The sequence below is a fragment of the Microtus pennsylvanicus genome, chromosome 11 (genome assembly GCF_037038515.1).
Source record: "Microtus pennsylvanicus isolate mMicPen1 chromosome 11, mMicPen1.hap1, whole genome shotgun sequence".
NCBI classification, from domain to species: Eukaryota; Metazoa; Chordata; class Mammalia; order Rodentia; family Cricetidae; genus Microtus; species Microtus pennsylvanicus.
In genome coordinates, this window is record NC_134589.1 from 90,024,379 (window position 1) to 90,044,791 (window position 20,413).

The 20,413-nt window shown below is 51.4% G+C and overlaps 1 protein-coding gene across 4 annotated transcripts in view; it reads right to left on the bottom strand.

The window, feature by feature from the left end:
• Positions 1–20,413, bottom strand: part of Lmf1 (lipase maturation factor 1) — a 91,787-nt gene that overhangs the window by 15,618 nt on the left and 55,756 nt on the right. For all 4 annotated transcript variants that reach the window (XM_075941479.1, XM_075941478.1, XM_075941477.1 and 1 more), the window contains one exon: positions 12,322–12,387. In XM_075941479.1, coding sequence (XP_075797594.1) covers positions 12,322–12,387 — 66 coding nt within the window. The remainder of the gene's footprint in view (positions 1–12,321; positions 12,388–20,413) is intronic.

Below are 20,413 nucleotides of genomic sequence, written 5' to 3' on the forward strand. Positions count from 1 at the left end.
CTGCTCCACCCCACGCGGGGCCCCTGCTACTTGAACCACCCATGTGATCACAAGAAAAATAAACAGCCTAGTAGGACAGAACAGAAACCAAGCTTTTCATTTAACAATGCTTCAGGCCACCCTCAGCCTAGCTCTGTGGGGCATCACCGCCCCTCTTCTAACTGGTCCAAGCAAAGTGACCCCACAGCCCTGTGCCAGGAGACAGAGGCCATTGTGAGATCTTTGTCCGCCAGATCCACCTTCTCTTCAGCTGTGGACAGTTTACTTTCTCCCAGATCCTTCACTCCAACAGGACCAGAAACCGGAGCACTCTTGGCTTGCTGCCCCTCCCCCTTCCATTCTCCTGGGCTGCTGCGGCCCTTGTCACTGTTCCCTGTTGGGCAGATTCTGGGAATCAGTGTTGACCTCCACATCCCTTGGACTTGGAGACTCTGTGTCCCGACTAGAGACACCATTTGCAGAGGAACAGTCTAAGGATGAGAGTAATGGACCGTCACAGCCTCTGACCCTCAAAACTTCCAGAGGTTCCAGCAAGGGTAGGAAAGCAGACGACTAGGGAGGGTGACCATGGCCACATGCATACTGGCAAGCGAGTACAGGGCTGGCGAAGACATCACCTCAGATCGGTAGGAAACAGTGCCTGCAAAGTCACTGTGCTTCAGATCCGCACAGTGTCTGTCAGCTTGCAGGACAGTGTACCACAAAGAATGAGACACCGAGACGCAGGCATTGATCCCAGCTCAACCAGGGATCTACGCAAACTCAGCGAGGCAGATGCTGGGAACTAGAAACTCGGTTCTACCCCAGTCCTCATGGGCTTTCCTAGACCAGATGAAAACGAGAGTAGTGATCAGAAGGTAGTGTTAGTGAGAGGTGCTGCGGCCTTCCTGACAAGGGGGTCCCTCCGAATGCTGCACCTCTGCCAAAGGCATCCCGGGAAGCACAGCTTCCCTGGATCTGTGGGCCAGGGCCTGACTGTCCAGCAGGGTCTGTTCTGTGACCTGAGGCCTCAAGGCACACCATAGGGTCACAAGGGAGGGATGCAGCCTGTCTGCATACCATGCCAGGGACAAGGCTCATTTATGTTTGCATAAAAGCTGGGGAGTGGGTAAGTGTGATTGTGGTAGGGGTGGCAACGTTGCACCCCGTAAAGCACAAGAGAACACTGAGAGCCGCTGACACCGCAGCCCTGCTGGGGGCCCAGCTTGACGACTCATCAGACAGCAGTGACCAAGCGTCTCCATGGGCACAGTGTATCCAGACCTTGGGCTATGGTTTACAAACATGCTCTACAAAGAGACTATCTTAAGTAAGAAAAACAAGAGGAAACACAGGGGGTGAAGATGCTTAGCTGGGGATCCCGAGGGCGGCACATCTTGGGGAGACACAGGTCTGTGCTGTTGTCGCATTGGTCCCTGCTGAAAGAAAAGTCTGCCTCCAGAGACAGAAGATCCCATGCTTGGGGCTGACATAAAGGGAACACCTTATTGCCACCTGGAGGACAAATTTCTTACAACTCTCAAGTGCCAGCCACATGCTGAGCTGCTCACCGAAGACGCTGCCCTCCACAGCCCTCACCACTGGCCAGTCCCTGACTGTCTGTGTCCTGGCCCCCCCTGGAGCTCACTGGAAGGCAGAGCAGGTGCCGCGGCAGGCCCAAAGCTCAGATTGTTATGGGGTAAAGTAGCCTTTCTGTACCTGAATACTGCTCGTCACTGGAGAATGTGGAGGTGACAGTGCCAAGCTCCTCCCTGGAATGACCCATGCTCATGGTGTGGCCTCAGCAGGGTTACCATGTTCCAGGAGCAGAGCAGACCAGTGGCCTATGGATCACGGTGACTGGCTCTTGGAGGTGAAGACCCAACATGGCAGGCACCTCTGGGCAGCAGTGGAAGGTCGGGGGTGGGGGCCCTTACGGTGCTGAGCACTGGCTGCTGGCTGTTTCCCACATCCCAGGGTGACTGGGGGCAAAGAGAAGGGAACGCTAGCCATAAAGGTTCTTATGTAAAGATGACCACAGCACTGAGAACCGGACGAGGTCACGTGGGTTCCTCTGGGGTACAGATGGCCACAGATGGCATCTACCAGCAGCTCCCCATGTGCATCCCATGGATCAACTGAGAAGAGAGTCCATGTCCTCTCTTCTCAAGCCCCAGCTGGCCACCGAAAGACACAGGCAAGAGATGTCTCATGGCCTTATGCAGCTAGGTTAGCAGGGACACCCCACTGTGAGACAAGCTCCCTCCGTGTGAGGAAGACCAGACATTGTGGAGGCCACCCTGCTGTGGGGACGGTTACCCTACTCTCAGGAACGTCGTTTCCACGTGACCAGGGTCTCCCTGCTGTTAGGAAGGCGACCTCCACATGAGAAAGTCCACTCTGCTGTGTATCTATCGGTCATGCTCCTGGGTGTGCAGCCACAAGGGGCCGCACTGATGTTCTGAGGGTACTGGGGACCCTGGCACACTGCACTGGCCTTCACCTGAAGTGAAGTAAGGCAGAACCTCCAAGAACCTGGAACATCACATCACAGGAGGGAAAAAGATCCCTTTCAGTTCAAAAGCTGTTGTGTCTGCAGCAGGTTTGTGACCCCACTCTTTGTTTTCCACGCAACAATCAGACATGCATTTTACAGCCATTATAGGTCTAAGAGCAGCATTATTGGAACTTTGGCTTATGATCCCATGCTGTTTTCACATAACTCGAGAGACAAACACATTTAAAGTATTGTTAGCTGGAGCTTTGGAGTCAAACGTACAAAGACATAATTCCAAGGCGTCAACAAGTGAGGGGAGCGGGACCTGGCACATGGGAGCAGGATGTTCACTTGTACGCTAATGCGTGAGGCGAAACTGGTATAAACCAGTTCAGGATGTTCTGTGTAACTCCCATGGAAACTGCAGAGCGGAAGAGAAATCGCACAAAAGGTAACAGGGAAAGAATCTACATTTGTACCATTAAAAAGGCACGTGACAGGTTTACCAGCAGGAGTCTGAAGAGGAGAAGGGCGTGTACGTGAAGACTGCGTGGAAGCTGAGATGAAACCGCACAGAGAAGATTAAAGAGACAACAAGCACCAGTGGCCTGGGGACACTCCAGGCAGGACAGCACACAGGTAATCCGATCCCCAGAGGAGGAAGTGTGAAACAGTCTTCAAACGTGATGGAGCCCAAAACCCCACAAATACGAAAACCTCAGCAGACTGCAAGCGAAAGCAACAGGAAGAAAATGACACCACCCTAATCAAACTGTTCAAGATTCGTGATAAAGAGAAGAATCTTGAAGCAAACAGAATGAAGTTGTTACAGAGACACAGACGCGGATTCCTCCTGGGGAATGACGCAAGTGAGGAGACACAGACACCCTTAGGGCACTAGCCTGTCAGCCTAGAGTTCTGAACTCCAGGGGAAATAAAGACATTATCAGGCAGCAGCCTGCCACGAGATTCCATCTCCTATGAGTCACACTATGAGAGGGTGAAGGAAACTGGAGAAAGAGAAGTCGAGCATGGGAGTCTGCAAGACTACGAATAAGCTCAAAGGCTACTTTCCACTTTAATTATCTTTTAAAACTATTTTATTAAGCCGGGTGGTGGTGGTGCACAACTTTAATCCTAGCACTTGAGAGGTAGAGGCAGGCAGATCTCTGTGAGTTTGAGGCCAGCCTGGTCAACAGAGTGAGTTCCTGGATAGCCAGAGCTACACAGAGAAACCCCTGTCTTGAAAAACCCAAAAAAATCAAAAACAAAAAACAAACAAAACCATAACTATTTTATTATTATTATTATTAGTGTGTGTGTGTGTGTGTGTGTGTGCACGTACATGCACACACACATGCACCACAGTACACATATGGAGGTTCATTAGGCTTGCTGGGCAAGGGTTTTTACCTGCTGAGCCGTCTCACTGGCCCTTAATTAAATATCTTGATGTGAATATCAAACACAGTTACAATGTATAAAAGCCAAGAGAATGACAACAGCAGCAGGCACTGGGGTGCTGGTGTCAGAATACTGTAAAGTTCCTTCAGATTCAAATTAATTTCACTGGAATGTGAACTGAGGTGGTCACTCATCCATTATGTCTCATACATGCATGCATGTGAGTGTGTGTGTGTATACATATGCCTGTGCGCAGAGCATATGTGTGTAAGGGTGTGTGTACACATGCGTGCACACACACAGTATAAATCCTGAAATGACCACAGAAATAAAATAACAAATATTGACACAAAGTTAGAGCTAGCAAGCCAAACAATGACTAAGTAACCAAATGAACAAAGAGTTACACAGAGTTATAGCTAGTAAAAAAGGAAGGAAATAAGAGCTACAAAAATATTCAATGAATTCACAGAAAAGTCAGAAAAATATTAAAAAAGGGGATAAATAATAGATGATAGGAAGAGAAAAACTGTGTTTGTTCCAGGCTGGGGGTAGTGGTGCATGCCTTTAATCCCAGCACTCGGGAGGCAGAGGCAGGTGGATCTTCATGAGTTTGAGGTCAGCCTGGTCTACAGAGTGAGCTCCAGGACAGCCAAAGCCACAGAGAAACCCTGTCTCAAAAAACAAAACAAAAAAAAAACCAGGCAAAAAAAAATGTGTCCTTCCCAAAGAGTTCAGCTCAAACAAGAGGCCTAAACACTCGGTTCAAAGACAGAATCCATTAGACTGAGTAAATAATCAGACCTGGCTACAAGCTGCCCGTGAGACTCCAAACGTGAGGGCATATGCAGGCTCAGAGCCACCACAGAGGCACCTGTCACAAGCAAGCTGGAGCATGGTGTGGGACAAAGCAGAGAAAGCAAGGGAAAGATCAGGTCAGAGGAGACTGCAGCCCCACGAGTATGCCAGCACAAACATGTATTCACCGAACATCACAGCTCCAAACACACAAAGCAAAGGGGAGAGAGATCTACACATGCTGGCAGATGTCCAGCTGTAACTGGAGCCCCTCCCCCTCTTTGTGTGTGTGTGCATGCACACATATTTGACACTAGCAGACAGAGAACTAGGAAGTGTGTAGAGAGTTGGGAAACACTGCCAACCAATGTCACCTTGACAACCACTGTCCCACACACGGCAGACTCTAATGCTCAAGTGGAATGCCCAGAAAGACGAACCAAGTACTGGGTCACAAGACGGATATTTTTCAAAAACAAGTTTTAAAAGACTCAAGACATGTAAAGTGTTTTCTCTGACAGTAAAGGAATTAAATGAGAAATCATTAAGAGAAAGCTATCTGGAAGATTCTCCCATGTTTTGAAGCGCAATTACACACTTCTAGCTTGGCTTTGCATTCCAGTGAGCACTGTGTCATGTAATTCTCCTAGCCACCTGGGATGGTGTGCCATCAAACCAAGTGCAGGATCAGAGACAGAGGGGCAGTCTGGGTGTTTCTGTCCTCACCTCAGCCATGAGACCTTATATCTGTTTGTCTTTGGTGGCTTGTCTCTTCTTAAAAGGGAGGAAATCACCATAGAGGGTGACCTGGAGATGAAAGGCTACCACTCCGGGAACCTGATCTCGGGTGGTTTACTCTTCCTAGTGACACGGGGCCCAGGCCTGACTCTGTAACCTGAAGAAACTACTCTGAGGTTGGAACCCAGTAAGGCTGTGCGTGGGGCCCTGACACATACAGGCCCAGAACACAGAGAAAACAATTTCTTCCTACAGGTCAAGGAAACGGCCAGTGGATAAACACATAAGCCATAGCAACAAGGCCACTGGATGCAACAGCCACAGTTTCGGTAAAGCTAGCATCGACAGCTTCCACGGGAATGATCAAGCTCAGCACAAATGATTCTCAGGTGTCCAGTGACCCCCGTCCAATTACAGCCTGAGAGAGCTGGTAGTGTGTCTCCCAGCTGCAACCAGAAGCAGGATCTGTTGGCTGGAGCCCCACACTTGGTATCCTGGATGCAGGAGGAGGAGAGGTTGTGCTGGACTCTGGTGTTGAGTTAGTGGGAGCAACTCCAGACACAGGCCCCACACATGTGTGTCTGTATGAGCGCTGAGGGATGGATGAGGGATACTGGTCTGTACTGGATCGTGAGACCTTGCTTGTCTAAGTCAGCCATGTATTTAAGAACTAATGAGTTCTTGCCAGGCATGGTGGTGCACACCTTTAATCTTACTTAGCACATGGGAGGTAGAGGCAGGCAGATCTGAGTTTGAGGCCAGCATCGTCTACATAGGGACAGCCAGTCCTACACAGACCCCGCCTCAAAGCAAGAACAACTTCTTGCAGTGCTGGGACACAAACAACCTCAGTACTCAGGAAGGAGCCTGGCACATGACCCGGGAGGTACAGGAGCCAGAAGCTTGGCCTATAGGACTATCCCTGGGGGACAATAAGTAGCCTGGAGCCCTGCGGCTACTCACAGAAGCCTGGGTGGCAGCCAGGCCAGTGGGTGCTGGCTTGCAATCACAAGCCCCAGTTCAGGACCTTCCTGAGCCTTGGGTGAGGACGGAGAGAAGTGGGAGTGGCAGCTGGCAAGGCTGAGTGGCAGATGTCTCTGCCATGCTCAGTGTCCAAGGCTATGCCAAGATGGTCTGACAGGGACTGATGCCATTCATCCTCTGTTCCCCTCACATATGATAGCTCCAGGAACAACCCCAGGGGCTTGCTCCTGTAAGAGCTGCAGACATGGGCTCTTGGACCAAGGATGCACCAAGGTAGCATGGATCAAGTGCAAAGGGATGTTCCATATTGCAGTGGATGGCTCTCTATGTGTTTACGGCATGTAGCCCAGCCTATGAGGTAAGTGGTTTCCCTCGCTCAGGTGCCCATCCAGTCAGGGACGCTACCACTAGCACGTGGGCAAGGGAAAGTGTCTAGTGCTGACCAGCAAGAGAAAACAGACACTGAATTGGTACCGAGAAGGTGTGTAAAGTAGAAAAACTGAGAGTCCGGAGTCCTGACCTCCCAGTGGAGCAGAAACCTCTCTCCAGCGGACACACTCTACAGATAGCCACAATCCATAAGCTCATGGGGGCCTAGGCTTGAGCCCAGGAGGCTGAGCTTTTTGGATGGGAACCCAGTGGATGTTCCTGGGGGTCTTGGGACTGGGGCATACAGTGTCACCAAGCCTGAGCTCGTGGAGGGCTGCTATTCGTGTCTTGAGGTGAGAGGATGAAATGAAGAGATGGTATGAAATCCCCCTAAATCTCCAGCAAAAGAATTAAATTATCCCTTAAACATGTGTGTGACCTATCTTCAGATGACAGCCGCACCCCGACGCCTGTTCATGGCTGAGGCAGTGGTTCTTAAGGGTTGATGCCACCATTCAGAATGCTTCCTATTTATTTATTTATTGATCGATTGATTGTATGTGCAAACACCACAGTGCACATGGAGTTCCGAGGACAAGCTGAGGGATTTTGGGTTCTGGGGACTGAACTCAAGTTGTCAGACTTACTTGCAAGCACCTTTATCCACTGGGCCGGAACTTCTATAACTCAGGCTTTGGAAATGCTCTGTGGTGTAAGCACCTCATGCTGTTGCTTCCTGAGCTCTTGGAAGCAGCAGTCTGCTTAAAAGAATCAAAGATACGACTTGGGCCTTCGTGTGCCCCAGGGCTTTGCCAGTCACAGGCCATTCTATGGGGCCAGGGTCCTGAGAATCATATTGGCAGCTGACTTCCCAAAGTCCTTGTGAGCATCAATCTTGCACTGAATGACCAAGAGAGATGATAAGAAGACAGTGGGCCCTGCAGGGAAGTAGTGGCGAGTGTGGAGACACACACAGCCCTCCAACCACTGCTCAGATTAAGAGGAAACAGATCACACCACAGGGGAAGAAACAGCCTCAGCCCAGCCATGTGTTCCTAGATCACACGGGCCAGCTTTATCTGACAGGAGCCCTCATGTTCCTCAGTTACAACTGCCCAGTAGGCTTCCTGGGCTGTGGGAGCAGGTATAAAAACAGCAAAAGTGTTCTGTGTGAGAGCTCTCTCCTTTCCATGATGCATCCCTCTCAACTCTGCTGAGGGACTGGCAGATGGCACCTTCAGGCTGGGATGCCCCAGCTCTCAATACAGGGAAGCATCTGAGACACACGCCCATACCTAAGTACTTGGCACCCGAAGGATTAGTGCCATCCTCGCTGCAACCTGGGGCCATCGTTCCCATATTTAGAGATAGGAAACCTACACAGGAAATGAAGCCTCCTACTCTCAAGAGAGAGAGGAGGAACTGTAGCAATGCTAAACAAAGCTGCCTGTGGGCACAGACTCCATCCCTAGTTAGAGAAATGGAGGAGCAGGGAGAAAGCTGCAGGGCCCAGGTCATCACTTACATCAGGTACATGCATGTTACAGAACACGGAAGTAGACATGCAGGGATGTGCACTGACACACCATGGACTTTGCCCAGCCTGCCAGTTCCCAGGCATAATCATGGCACCCATGTTGTACAGACCGTGGTGGAGGTGACATCAGCTTCTCCTACCATGGGCTTGACACTCTAACTTAAAACCAAGTAACACGGCACAAAGGCTTCCTTTGTGCATGCCGAGGCTGCGGGGCTTCACCAATAATAGGAGCTGAAAGTGATTTATTTCCCTGGATTAAAGGTCAGCTCAGCAAAGCCACAGTGCAAACTTCTATTACCTCATTCATGTTGCCCTGAGCAAGGCAGGGGAAGGAAGGGGAGAGAGAGAAAATGAGGAGGGGTGGGCAGAGACAGGCAGTGAGAGGGAGAGACAGATCAAGGGAAGAGGGAGAATGAGAAGGGGGAGAGAAGAGAAAAAGGGAGAGAGGCAGTACAGTCTGCTGTGGGTGACTGTGGTCAGGCCAGGACATCTTCCAATAGCTCGGGGGACCAAAAGGCAGCCCTCCTTGCTAAGCTTTAGCTGGGAGGCTGCAGGGTGAAGCTTTTCTACAAGTGGTGTGCTCAACACTGGGTGTGAATGTGAGAAATGGAACCGTTCTGCTGTAGAAACATTTGGTCAGAGGCGAATGCACAAATGTGGCTGCTTCCCCGTTCAGACACCTGAGTGTGGGACACAGTCACTATGGGTGATCTGTATTTATAGCCCCACCAGCAAGTGCTGCAGGCCATGGCATCTCACAGCATCTTCTGTACACAGTGGTCTGTGACTGTCATGCTGTGCGCAGGGCCCTGAGCATCTCTGGCAGGGTTTCCAGATGCTGCTCCAGCAGAGGACATGCTCAGAGAGGCTGTTTGTCAGCATGGAGCTGAGCTCCAGGGTCTGCACAACAGTGACCAGTGCTCACGGCAGCCACCTTGTGTGAGCCGCAGTTGAGGACTGCACTGCAGTAAGCAGCAGGGCACAGGGACCAACCAGCGTTTTCCAGGCTACAGAACACACGATTCGTGAAGCCACACGGCATGTCCTGTACTGCCCAGGGATGGGGTGTCCAATATCAAGCAGAAGACCATGTGGAGAATTTCATGGGTGGTGTGGCTGCTGGTGGGCTGGGCTTAGAGCTAGGACATCATGATAGGGAAAGAACATTAAGATCACCAGCTTAGCGTCCTTTTAACCCTCCAGTGGTGTGTGAGTGACCACTCCTGGCAGTTTCCTGGGCTGGTCATGAATGACAGGATCCTCCCTAATGCTGTGAAGCTGAACTACAGCACATGGTCAGCTGTGACACCTATGGACCACCGGCACTCTTCAATGTGCTGTGCTAAGTAGAAGGCTGGTTGTAACCCTATGCTTCCAATAGGACACAGCCTTGTCATGGTCAAGGAGTTTCTTTACTTGGTCTTTGTCCACAGCTCCTGAAACCCCTACAGTGGGTGGCAGTGGCGGTAGGACATCTGCTGTCGACATAAATCTGTGATGCCACCACTCATGCCACTCCTGGGTGAGGTTGGTCTGCTCACCAGACCCAGGGCCACTGTAGACCCTAGGGTCAGTGCTGGAGTTGGCCATGGTCACCAGTTCCAGCAGTGAGTTCTTTAGCCATGCCCATACCGTGAAGAGGCCCGGATGCTCAAGGCAGGACGCTCAAGCTTCAAGACTAATGACTCAGCGGGAACCAGAGAGACCACGTAACTTCTCTTTGGCCTTTCTCAAATGTACACTTCACAATAAACAGAATCCCAACAAAGTGTCCCCAATTCTGTGAGCTGATCTACATGCCATTTGATTGAACATACTGTGGGAACCCCAGTTTATAGTCAAATTGGACAGAGGGTATGGATCCCCTGGGGCTTGCTGCTTGTAACGACAGCTGTCTGATGAGGGGCTGTGTCTCTGGATGCAGTTAGGTTGGGACTATGGTAGCTCAGAGCTCAAGTGCTACAGTTTAACCCATCCATAAGTGTTGATTCCACAAGGCCTGGCCTAGCACTGGCATCGATCTGCCCATAGGCACAGTTGCACCCTCTCTGCCTACCCATGTCCCTGCAAGGCTGAGATGGAAGATCTGCCCTGACTCCAACTAGGCCTCCCTTCCCCAGTCTACATGGCTACCTGTGAACTATAGTACCAAGACACAAGTACAGACACCCACATGGACAGTCAGCACAAACGATGTAAGGTCTAACCATACAGTTTGTCTCTGGTTCAGTTGGATGCCAACTGTGGAGCCTGAGGAAACACAGCTTAGAGACAAGGTACTTACTGTGTGGTAGCCCACTGGGGAGAGATACCCCATCCTTTCGGGAGGGTCTTCTCCCCATTACCCTCTCATATCACAGCCCAGGGCAGTTGGGTCTGGCTCCGTTCCAAGGCCAGTCATCCTCAGCTCTGGCGTAGGTGCCAGCTGCCCCCTCCTTGATGCTGGGGACTTGACAGGTGCCCTCTGCCTCTTCTCAAGCACACTTTGCCATGCTTAGGCCAAGCCTTATGCAAGGAGAATTGGATTTGGGGCAATTTCCAGCGTCTCTAGGCTGGCTAGTGGCATACCCCACCCACTGGCCACACTTGGAGAGAATACCAGCCTGTCAACCTGACCCATAAGATGAAGGGCATGCCTTCCCTCACTTGGCCTATCATAGTCCAAAGCAGCCAATAGGCTCAGGAGCCTTCACCAATCAGAGTGCAGCAATGGCCATGGGGCTTCTATGGACGTGGTCCAGGCCTCATATGTGCTTGGCTAGGCCCTGAGGAAGGGGACAGAGAACCTGAACTGCTTCAGCTCTTGAGAGGGCCCAGGTTTATTATGAGATGCATGGTGCAGGATGTATGGATGAAAACACAGGCTCCAGTGTGCGTTCCTGCAGAGCAGACCTCAGATGGCTTTGTGTCAAGGAGACACTGATGCATGGGTTCCCCATGAACTCTGCATCCAGATGGTTCCTGGGCTTGCCAATGCTAGCCTGCAGGTGACCTGTGTTCACAGCGCTGACATCCACCATGCTGTGTGGGCGTGGGACCATCTCAGTGAGATGCTGCTCCCTGAGGGACAAGGGCAGCCCAGCTTCACCGACAGGCTCTGAGCCCTATCCTCTGTGCCATGGCCTGTATGTGTAAATAGCTCGTTGCATACGGTCAGCCACTCATTCTAATGGACGCTCTCCTGAGAGTGCGAGGCCCAACGTGCCTTCTCTCTGGCACTTACAGAAGCTGGAAACCCCACCATAGGAAAGAGAAGATTGCGGGATCCCTAGTGAAGCAGAGACAGGATTTCTGGGATAGATGAGGGATGATGGCATGGGGACTCCCAAGACCTTAAAAAGTGAAGTCTAGACACCCTGGTTAGCCACAGCAAACAGTGCATCCCTCCCGCTGATGGACAGAGATGAGCACACAGAGCAGGCGTTAGTGTCTTCAGCGGCTAGAGGACTTGAGTGTCTAGACTCAGTACTAAAATACGACAAAGGTAGAGACCGGTACCCACAGATCTCAGTGGGGAGAAGAAGGGAATGAGACACACACAGGAGTTCCAGTTCTCTGGCTAGGGTGACGGGCAGATGGACATTACCACAGAGCCATGTGCCCGTGGATTAATTTGCAGTTTGAAGCTGTTCCTGACCTCATCTCTGACACAAGCACATGGCCATCTGTAAGGGCAAGCTGTTTTGAGGGCCAGAGACCTGGCCAAGGGTCCATGTTGTCCCGGTGCCTGGGATCGCTGTCTTTGGGAGTCCAAGCACAGCGGAAGGTGTGGAGCAGCCTCACCCTCTACCTGCAGGAGATGCAGCCAGAGCTGCAGCTCCCAGGATGGGATTTAGCCTGGCCTAGAGGGAGGCCTGGGCAGAAAAAGGGAACCAGATAACCAGAGGAACCAGCCCAGCAGCAGGAGACACTCTATAGGCCACCTGGTGACCCAACCCTGCCCCGGAGACAGCAAGGATGCTCACTTCTGAGAGCAGTGCACAGCTTCAGCCACAGCCAGATCTGTGCTCACCTCATAGTGGAAGTCCATGCAGGTCAGGTCCAGCCAGCACTTGTCCCCACGGATCTTGATTAGGCCCTGCAGAGAGGCAAGACAGAGGACAGCATCACTCATGTGCTAGAGGTTGAGATACAAAGACCCCAAACAGGATTTACTTCTGGGGATGAGAAGTGACCCACCCCCAAAGGCAAGGTCGCTGTGCTTTAAAGAACATGGGAGGGGTCTATTTCTGTGGGAAGTACTCCAAGAGGTAAAGTCCAAACAGCTTTATGATAAGCACCCGCAGGCTCCTTCTGAGGACTAAAGCCAGCACGCTCTCAGCAGGAATGGCATCCTCTATACAGTCAGTGCCCGTGTCATTTTGGGGATGGAGCCCAGGGCCTCGCCTATTTTGAGTAATCACTAAACTGCACCAGGGACTATTCTGTAATTTCTTTAAAACGATTCTTAGGGAGTTGGGAAGATAGCTCACTTAGTAAAGTGCTTGTTGGACAAGCACAGGGATCCAAGCTCAATGCTCAGAATGCACATAAAAAGCTGGCCAATGGTGATGTTGGGGAGGGGGAGACAGACAGACACTGGCCAGCCAGTCTAGCCTACTCAGTGAACGTCAAGCCAAGGAGGGATCCTGTCTCAAAGGAGGCAGATGGCATTCCTGAGCATGCCACTCAAGGTTGTCCTATAGGCTCCACATGCAGGATGCGTGTGCAACCTCTCACACACACATGTACCGAGAGAGAGAGAGAAGAACAAATGGGCTGAGGAGATGGCTCAGGGAGTGAAGTGCCTACAGCACAGTATTAGGCTCTGAAGTTGGATCCTCAACATCCACACCCCGGGTCCATCTGTGATGCCAGCTCTGAGATCCTGGAAGGCTCTGCACTAGCTAAGCTAATTGGTGAGATGAGTAAGAGATGTAGCTCAGAAAAATAAGGTGTAGTGTGACAGAAGATACCCCATACTAACCAGCACGTTTGCGTACCCTCTTCTCCCTTAGCATGCACCTCAGCACACACCTGTACATACACCACACACAGACAATACAACGCTATTACAGTAATACAGTTGTGCCTTTAATGAAAGAACTGAATGAGTCCAAAGGCTCAGATCTCACACTACAGATACCCAGGACATCATCAAGGGAAGACCTGTCAGCACTATAAAGGTTTAAAAGTTTCAGTGGGGGATGGAAATGTGCAGCCACATCCATGAGAGATGTCATGGGAAGCCCAGGTCCAGGCTGGCAGTCTCCCCATGAGCGGAACATGCGCAGTGCTGAGGATACTGAGCACCGGAGGGAAAAGTTTCCAGGGGGTCTTCTGTAAGTCAGATGAGCCCTTGGGAAGAGCAGCTGAGAGTGGGAGTAGCACCCGGCAGTTGGTCCTCACGGCTCTGCCTCAGCCATCTCTATAGTCTGCCTACGTGTACCACCTGGGCCTGTCCACCTTCTTTCTCTCTCTTTTTTTTAATGTTTATTTATTTATTATGTATACAATATTCTATCTGTGTGTATGTCTACAGGCCAGAAGAGGGCATCAGACCTCATTACAGATGGTTGTGAGCCACCATGTGGTTGCTGGGAATTGAACTCAGGACCTTTGGAAGAACAGGCGATGCTCTTAACCACTGAGCCATCTCTCCAGCCCCACACCTTCTTTCTCTTAAAGAAAGCCAGGGCTAGGTGCCTTGTTTGTAAATCAGGAGCAACTATCCATGAAAGAACTAAAATCTTAGCTTGAGATACAGAAATTCAACTCCAGTTTCTGTCATTTCCACAGTAGCTGGGGGAGAAGGTGAGGAAATGCCTCAGAGAAAACAACCCAGCGTCCTGAGATGGCAATTCCTGTAACTACAACTGTCCTGGAAAGTTCCTTTGGTTCTATCCATCACTACCCATCCATCTACCCATCATACAGTTATATATCATTCATCCAACAACCATTTGTCCACCATCCATCTAACTCATCCACTACCCACACACCACCCATTCCCTTATCCATCATCTGATCACCTATCATCCACCTGCTCATTGCCATCCACCCATCCATCCATCCACCCATCCATCCACCCATCCATCCATCCATCCATCCATCCATCCATCCATCCATTCATCTACCTGCTCATTGTCATCCACCCATCCATCCATCCATCCACTCACCCAATCACCCACCCATCAATCACCAGTCCAACATCTACTCACCGGTCCATCTACCATCAATCTACCACAAGCTCACAGACCTGGACTGAGTGCCATTGAAGTCTAGGTGGGCACAGAAGAAGCCACATCCTAGTGCAGGAGGGAGAAGAGGCAGGTCCAACAGAGATGCAGAGAGCAAAGGCCAAAAAGGGTATTAAAGTTGTTATGACAAAGTGGCAGATAAGTGATGTATAAAAAAAACCAAAATTTTATTTCTCAGTCTGGGGATTAAAAATTCAAAGCGAAAGAGGATGACTGGGTCTATCAAGGGTCCACTTCCGAGCTGTAGACAACTAGCCTACGCCCTGTGTTAACCTCACCCCGTGTTAACCTCACAGGGTGCAGAGATGGTGAAGGATTTTCTGGGGACTCTGATCAGGGGACTCATAACATTCACAACAGGGCCCTCACTGAGACCGGAAGATGTGAGCCCCCTACTCACATCATCTCACTAGGCTTGCAAGTGGATGACGGGGTGAGAGAGACAGCCTTGGGAGAGGGTGTTCTGGTTAGTTTTACATCAGCTTGACACAAGCTACCATCATTTTGAAAGAGGCAACCTCAATGGAGAAAATCCCTTCACCAGATTGGCCCGCAGTGCACTTTCTTGGCTAAAGACTGATGTGTGAAGGCGCACATCACTGTGGGCAGTGCCATTCCTGGGCTGGTGGTCCTGGGTGCGCTAAGAAAGCAGGCTGAGCAAGCCAGGAAGAGCCAGTCAGGAAGCAGTGCTCCTCTGTAGCTTTTGCATTGATTTCTACCACCAGGTTCCCACCCAGCTTGAGTTCCTTCTGATGTCCCCCAGTGATGGACTCTTATCTCCAAGTGTAAGATGAAATAAACCCTTCCCTCCCCAGGTTGCTTTTGGTCATAGTGTTTTATCCCAGAAACCGAAACCCTAAGAGTGGTATTCCTGGAGAGGCCAGGGGCTGCCATGGAAGGAATGGGGGAGTGGCCTGAGGATGCTGGGATGGTGGGTGGGAGGCTCACTAGGGGCAGAGAGGAAAATGAGAGGTCCCTCAGCCTAGACCAGGACATGGGTGGAGACTGTGAGGTTCACTAGAGACAGCAGGTAGCACTTAGTATGCCATAGTAGGCTGCTCAGAAAGCCCATGGTCCACGGGGAGGCCACAAGATTGGGCCACCAGACATCTCAGCAAGGCTGGGGCTGCTGTCCACTAGCTGAATGGGTTAGTCTGGGCCTCCTAAGAGTGGGACTAACAAAAGCTAGCATACTGAAGTCACACTAACCAGCACCTTCCCAGACACGCCGAGAAGACCACCTTCTCCCCTCTCACATGGGGAGGATGTGGGACAGCTGAGAGTCTCAGCAGGGACTGGTGGCACATAAGTTGCCTGTTCAGTCCTCTGGCTGCTGTGGGGTCAGCAGTGGCCTCTGCAGCTACCCAAGCAAGGTAATCTGGGCAGTGTGGGGTTGTGCGGGAAGAGAGACATGTCTAGTCCTAGACACACTCACAGAGGGAGTCCAGGACACAGTGAGCGACAGATCTGATATCAACGCCAAAAGGGGCTGCGGCCACATAGAGATGCTGGCCTGAGACCCCCCCCCACCTCCTCCAAGAACAGTGTTCGAATGTAGCCACCAACACCCAGGAGACAGGGTGAGCTCAGCTCAGAACCTACGGGAACACGTGAGTACTCACACCAGCGTCACATGTGACACTACTAATGGGTGCCTGCTGGTGAAGTCTGGCTTTAAAGGGAGCACTCTGTTCAGAAGCAATGTCTCCAGGGTGTCACAGGCCCCACAGGGCTCCCAGCAATCCTGACGCCACAGGGGAGCCGTGCGCACTGCGGGGAGCTGAACTGCACCGCCTCCTGGGAGCACTCTATTTAAAGACTCCCTGGATGAGTTACTCTGACAACCAAGCTACCTCTTGGGAAACGAAAACACTCAGACTGTAAGCTCTGAGGCTGGAGTCCAGTGGAAGCCCTGTCCTGTCCAGCCACGGTCACGTGAGCGTGGTGTTGCTAGGTAGGTCTGTGTGTCTGGTGCCTGGACACTCCCAGCTTGGCACGACGCTGCTCTGTGTGTCCGTCAAGTGGAAGCCCTAGTAGCCGACAAAGCACACCTAGTGCGCAGGGGAGTCGGTGCCACTAGCCTGGTGAGGGCTAACCTCGGCATCCACAAGCTGCACCATGCTCTGCATCCCGCAGAACCTGAGCGAGAGGGACTCTTTGGAGACTCACACCAGGAAAAGAAGAAAAAAACAAAATAATTAAAATGTCACTCAAACGCGAAGCTGAGATGAGACACTTAGAAACCTGAGGCATTCTTGGGGAGCGGAGGGCGTTCGAGCTCCTCCCATCCACTCGCTCCTGCTGCAGATGTCAGCCTTCCCACGGGTCTTTCTTTCAGAGTGTCAGAGGAACAAAGCCTTCTTTGAGCCTTTTTCCGCCCAAAATTAATTTAAGAAAAAAAATGGCACAGACGGGTCTTAGCATGCCAGACCGAGAGGGAGCAGAGTGACCTTCAGTCTCCTATGGCCCCCTCTTTCCGCCTGGGAAGAAGAAGAAGATGCTGGAATGTTCCAGGCAGATAGAAGATACCTTGGCCTCTCAGTGAGTGGGGACAAGTGTGTCCCTGTCCAGAGGCTCCCGATCGCAATTCTGCTTCGTAAAAGCTCCCACTTGGCCATGGAAACCCACACCAGGAGAGCCGCAGCACGAATCTGCTTTGGATGCCTAGCCCTGGCTTGGTGTAAGAGGCCTCTGTATTCCCTCAAGAGTTTGATGGGATCTAGAGCTCTGTTGGCATCTCAAAGGCAGCTAGGTATGGGGCACTGGTCATCTGGTGGGACTACTCCTTGCTTGCCAGAGCTGAATTCCTGATGGAATGCCCATGAGCTCTGTACGCTGTGCTGGGGGGGGAACATGTCACATGTCAGCACTGGAGGGACTGTGCCCATTCAATCTCCAGTCCCCTGTCACATGCGATGTAAGCGCAGGCTCTACAGCTTCTTGTAAAGTTTTTGCAACACTTCCAACCAAACACTTCTCTAGACCCACTTGTCTCCAGACATGGAGGGCACAGCCCACAGTCCCCCTACTTGGAGAGTGGTACCTACCATTCCCAACCTGGGCCAGCAGCACTCATGGACAGAGGGTTACTGAATGCACTCCAGGCTGCAGACCTGCAGGCCTCTCCTGGCTCAGCTCTGCCCCGCACAGGAAGCGCTGCCATGAAGAGGTGGCAGATCCCGAAGGCAGGCCCAGTGTTTGAGAACCTTGGTGGCACAGAGAGTGTGGTCAATGGGGCACTCTAATGAAGGTGCCCTGGGCTCTGCACTGTGACGGCAAAGCTTTTCCCTTGCTATCACAGTCACCTGCTCGGTGTGTACTCGGCACTGGGACGATTTGGAATCAGAGGGACCTCGGGCATGATGACCACACCTGGCACTTCCAGGATGGAAAGGAACTCCCGCAACCATCAGGACAGGCCCATCTGTTTGTGCAAGGACTGAGAAAATGCAGCCTCCGCGCAAACAGCAGCCATGTGCTCCAGGTGTGTGTGTGTGTGTGTGTGTGTATGGGCATGACAGATGGGCCCAGCACACTGTCCCTACATGGTGGAGGAGACAGGTGTGCTATAAGCCTCAGTTTAGCAAAATCCAGGGCAGCGCAGAGCTAGGCAGAGCGTGCAGTTTTACATTTCGAGAACTTTCAGCAAAGACCTAGTTCAAAATGACAGAGGCGGTTAGGGTTAGGGTTAGTCCATAGGACTAGGGCCATCCTGGCATGGCTAGTCAGGCCAGAGCCAGAGCACACCAAGCCCTGGACACCTACGGGCTTACAGTATGGTTTCACCAAAACATCACTACCACACCTCAAACAGATTCCTGGTCTGAGAGGTTAACTGGAAGGTGTGTGTGAAAACAGTAACTATTTCTACTATAGCAATCTGCCTTTCTGTGAGATCATTTTCCCTTCTGGAAGCTTCCGGACCTCTCTTGCCTATTAACCTCTGCAGATTCACTAGTTTTCCTGACAACTCTTGGGACGGGTCCGATTCACTGTCTCCTTGTTGTCAAGCAACATGTGATTCCATAGCATCCTACCTCCTGCATCCACATGGTCTGCATATGTGTGTGTGTAGGATAGCCTGATGCAAAAAAAACAAAAACAAACAAACAAACAAAAACCACTTGAGAGTAGACATGTGTAGAGCTGCAAAGATTTTGCCCTGCGCCCTTTGAAAAGGGCCACAATCCTATGAGTGATAACCTTTGATGGACTGCTAGGAAGGGATGAGAGGGTTCTGCAAAGCTCTTGGCTGTGCTGGGGTTTTGATGCTTTCTTAAGCCCCTGAGGGTCATGAGCTGTGTGAGACAAATAGTGGTTGAATGAGGACCCAAAGAGGATGCCAGGGGCCGGGCTGGGACAGCTATATGAAAGGCCTGCAATTGGGGATCAAAGGTCATGACACAGGAGACATGGGGTCCAAAGATTCCCGCGATGTCTCTGAGCAGAGTCAGAGGTCAGTCCTTCTGACTGTCCTGGGGGCTGCTGGGCAGGCAGGAAGAAAAGCCCCCTTTCTCTAGCTCTGCCTACACTAATGCAATAAAGCCAATTAGAATGATTGCTCTCATTTCGGAGTTAGGATGCCCAGGACGAGGGAAATGGCAGGGACATCCGTTTCATTCGGCCTTCACAGGCACACTCTGCATTCCAGCATTTATTTCATTACATTTAATACGATTTTACCAGCGGCACTCCAACGCCGAGAAAGAGCCCGGCAACTTCAAAGCCTGCTTTTGTCTCGGTTCCCTAGCACCGGCTCTTCTCTGCTACCGCTGTCTCCACCCTGCTCGCTAACTGCTCAGAGCCGCCCACAAGCCCACACTTCCGTGGCCTGAGCATCATCTCCTGAAGCATCCTGGGGGCGGTACACGCTAACATGGAAACTGCTTTTAAAATTATCCTGGTTCATCCCGTTCAGAACAGTCACTGGGCCTGCCGACATGAGCACAGCCTGCCTCCTGGATAACAGGGACTTGGTTTTGCAGCAGTCTTGGGGTCCTCACCTCCCAACAACCTGGGGCTGCAGGCTGAGTGGCCCTTCTTTGGAAGCAGACATGAACAGAAACATACTTCCTTCTACATGAAAATGACCCACAGGAAAATATCCGAGTTTCTCTGTAAGCTACACGTCTAGCCCCACCATGGTCTGCAGACACTCCACTTACTCCCAGCTACAGGCCCACCACACTCTGTCTAGAGGGGACGGGCATCATCCAGGGCTGACCAGGTGCTTCTGGACGTCTTTGACTCCTGTCTACTCTTGGGATCTGTTGGCTTTTTGTATCAGTTGCTGAGTAAGCTTTTGGACCAGGCTAGGCAATGCTTAGAACATCTTGGACACAGGTAATCCTGGGGCCATCTCTTGCTTCAACAGGAGCTGCTCTATGGTCAGTCCGATCGGCTGGCTCTTTCCTTCCAGAATGCATTTCCCACTCAGTTCGCAGTCACTTGCCTGCATCCCCTCCCACTCACCGCCCACATCTTCTCTGGCCATCTCTGCTCTGGGCTGAGTTGTCTTGGCTCTGAGAGGTCTCCTTATGGCCCCAAGTTCCATGTGGCTTCTTAGATGCTATAATGGGCAAGAACCATGGCCACTCTCAAGGAACATCTGCCTGGCTACTTCAAGCTGGCACAGCTGCCCTTTGTGTCCTGCTCAAGTCCTCTACCTGAGGGCCACTAAGTCCCCTTTCCTGCTTTCTTGACATACAACATAACAGACTATGGTAGTTTGAAGGTAACTGGCCCTATAATCTCATAGGGAGTGGCACTATTAGGAGGTGTGGCTTTGTTGGAGTGGGTGTGGCCTTGTTGGAGGAAGTGGGTCACTGTGGAGTTGGGCTCTGAAGTTTCCTATGCTGAGGTTAC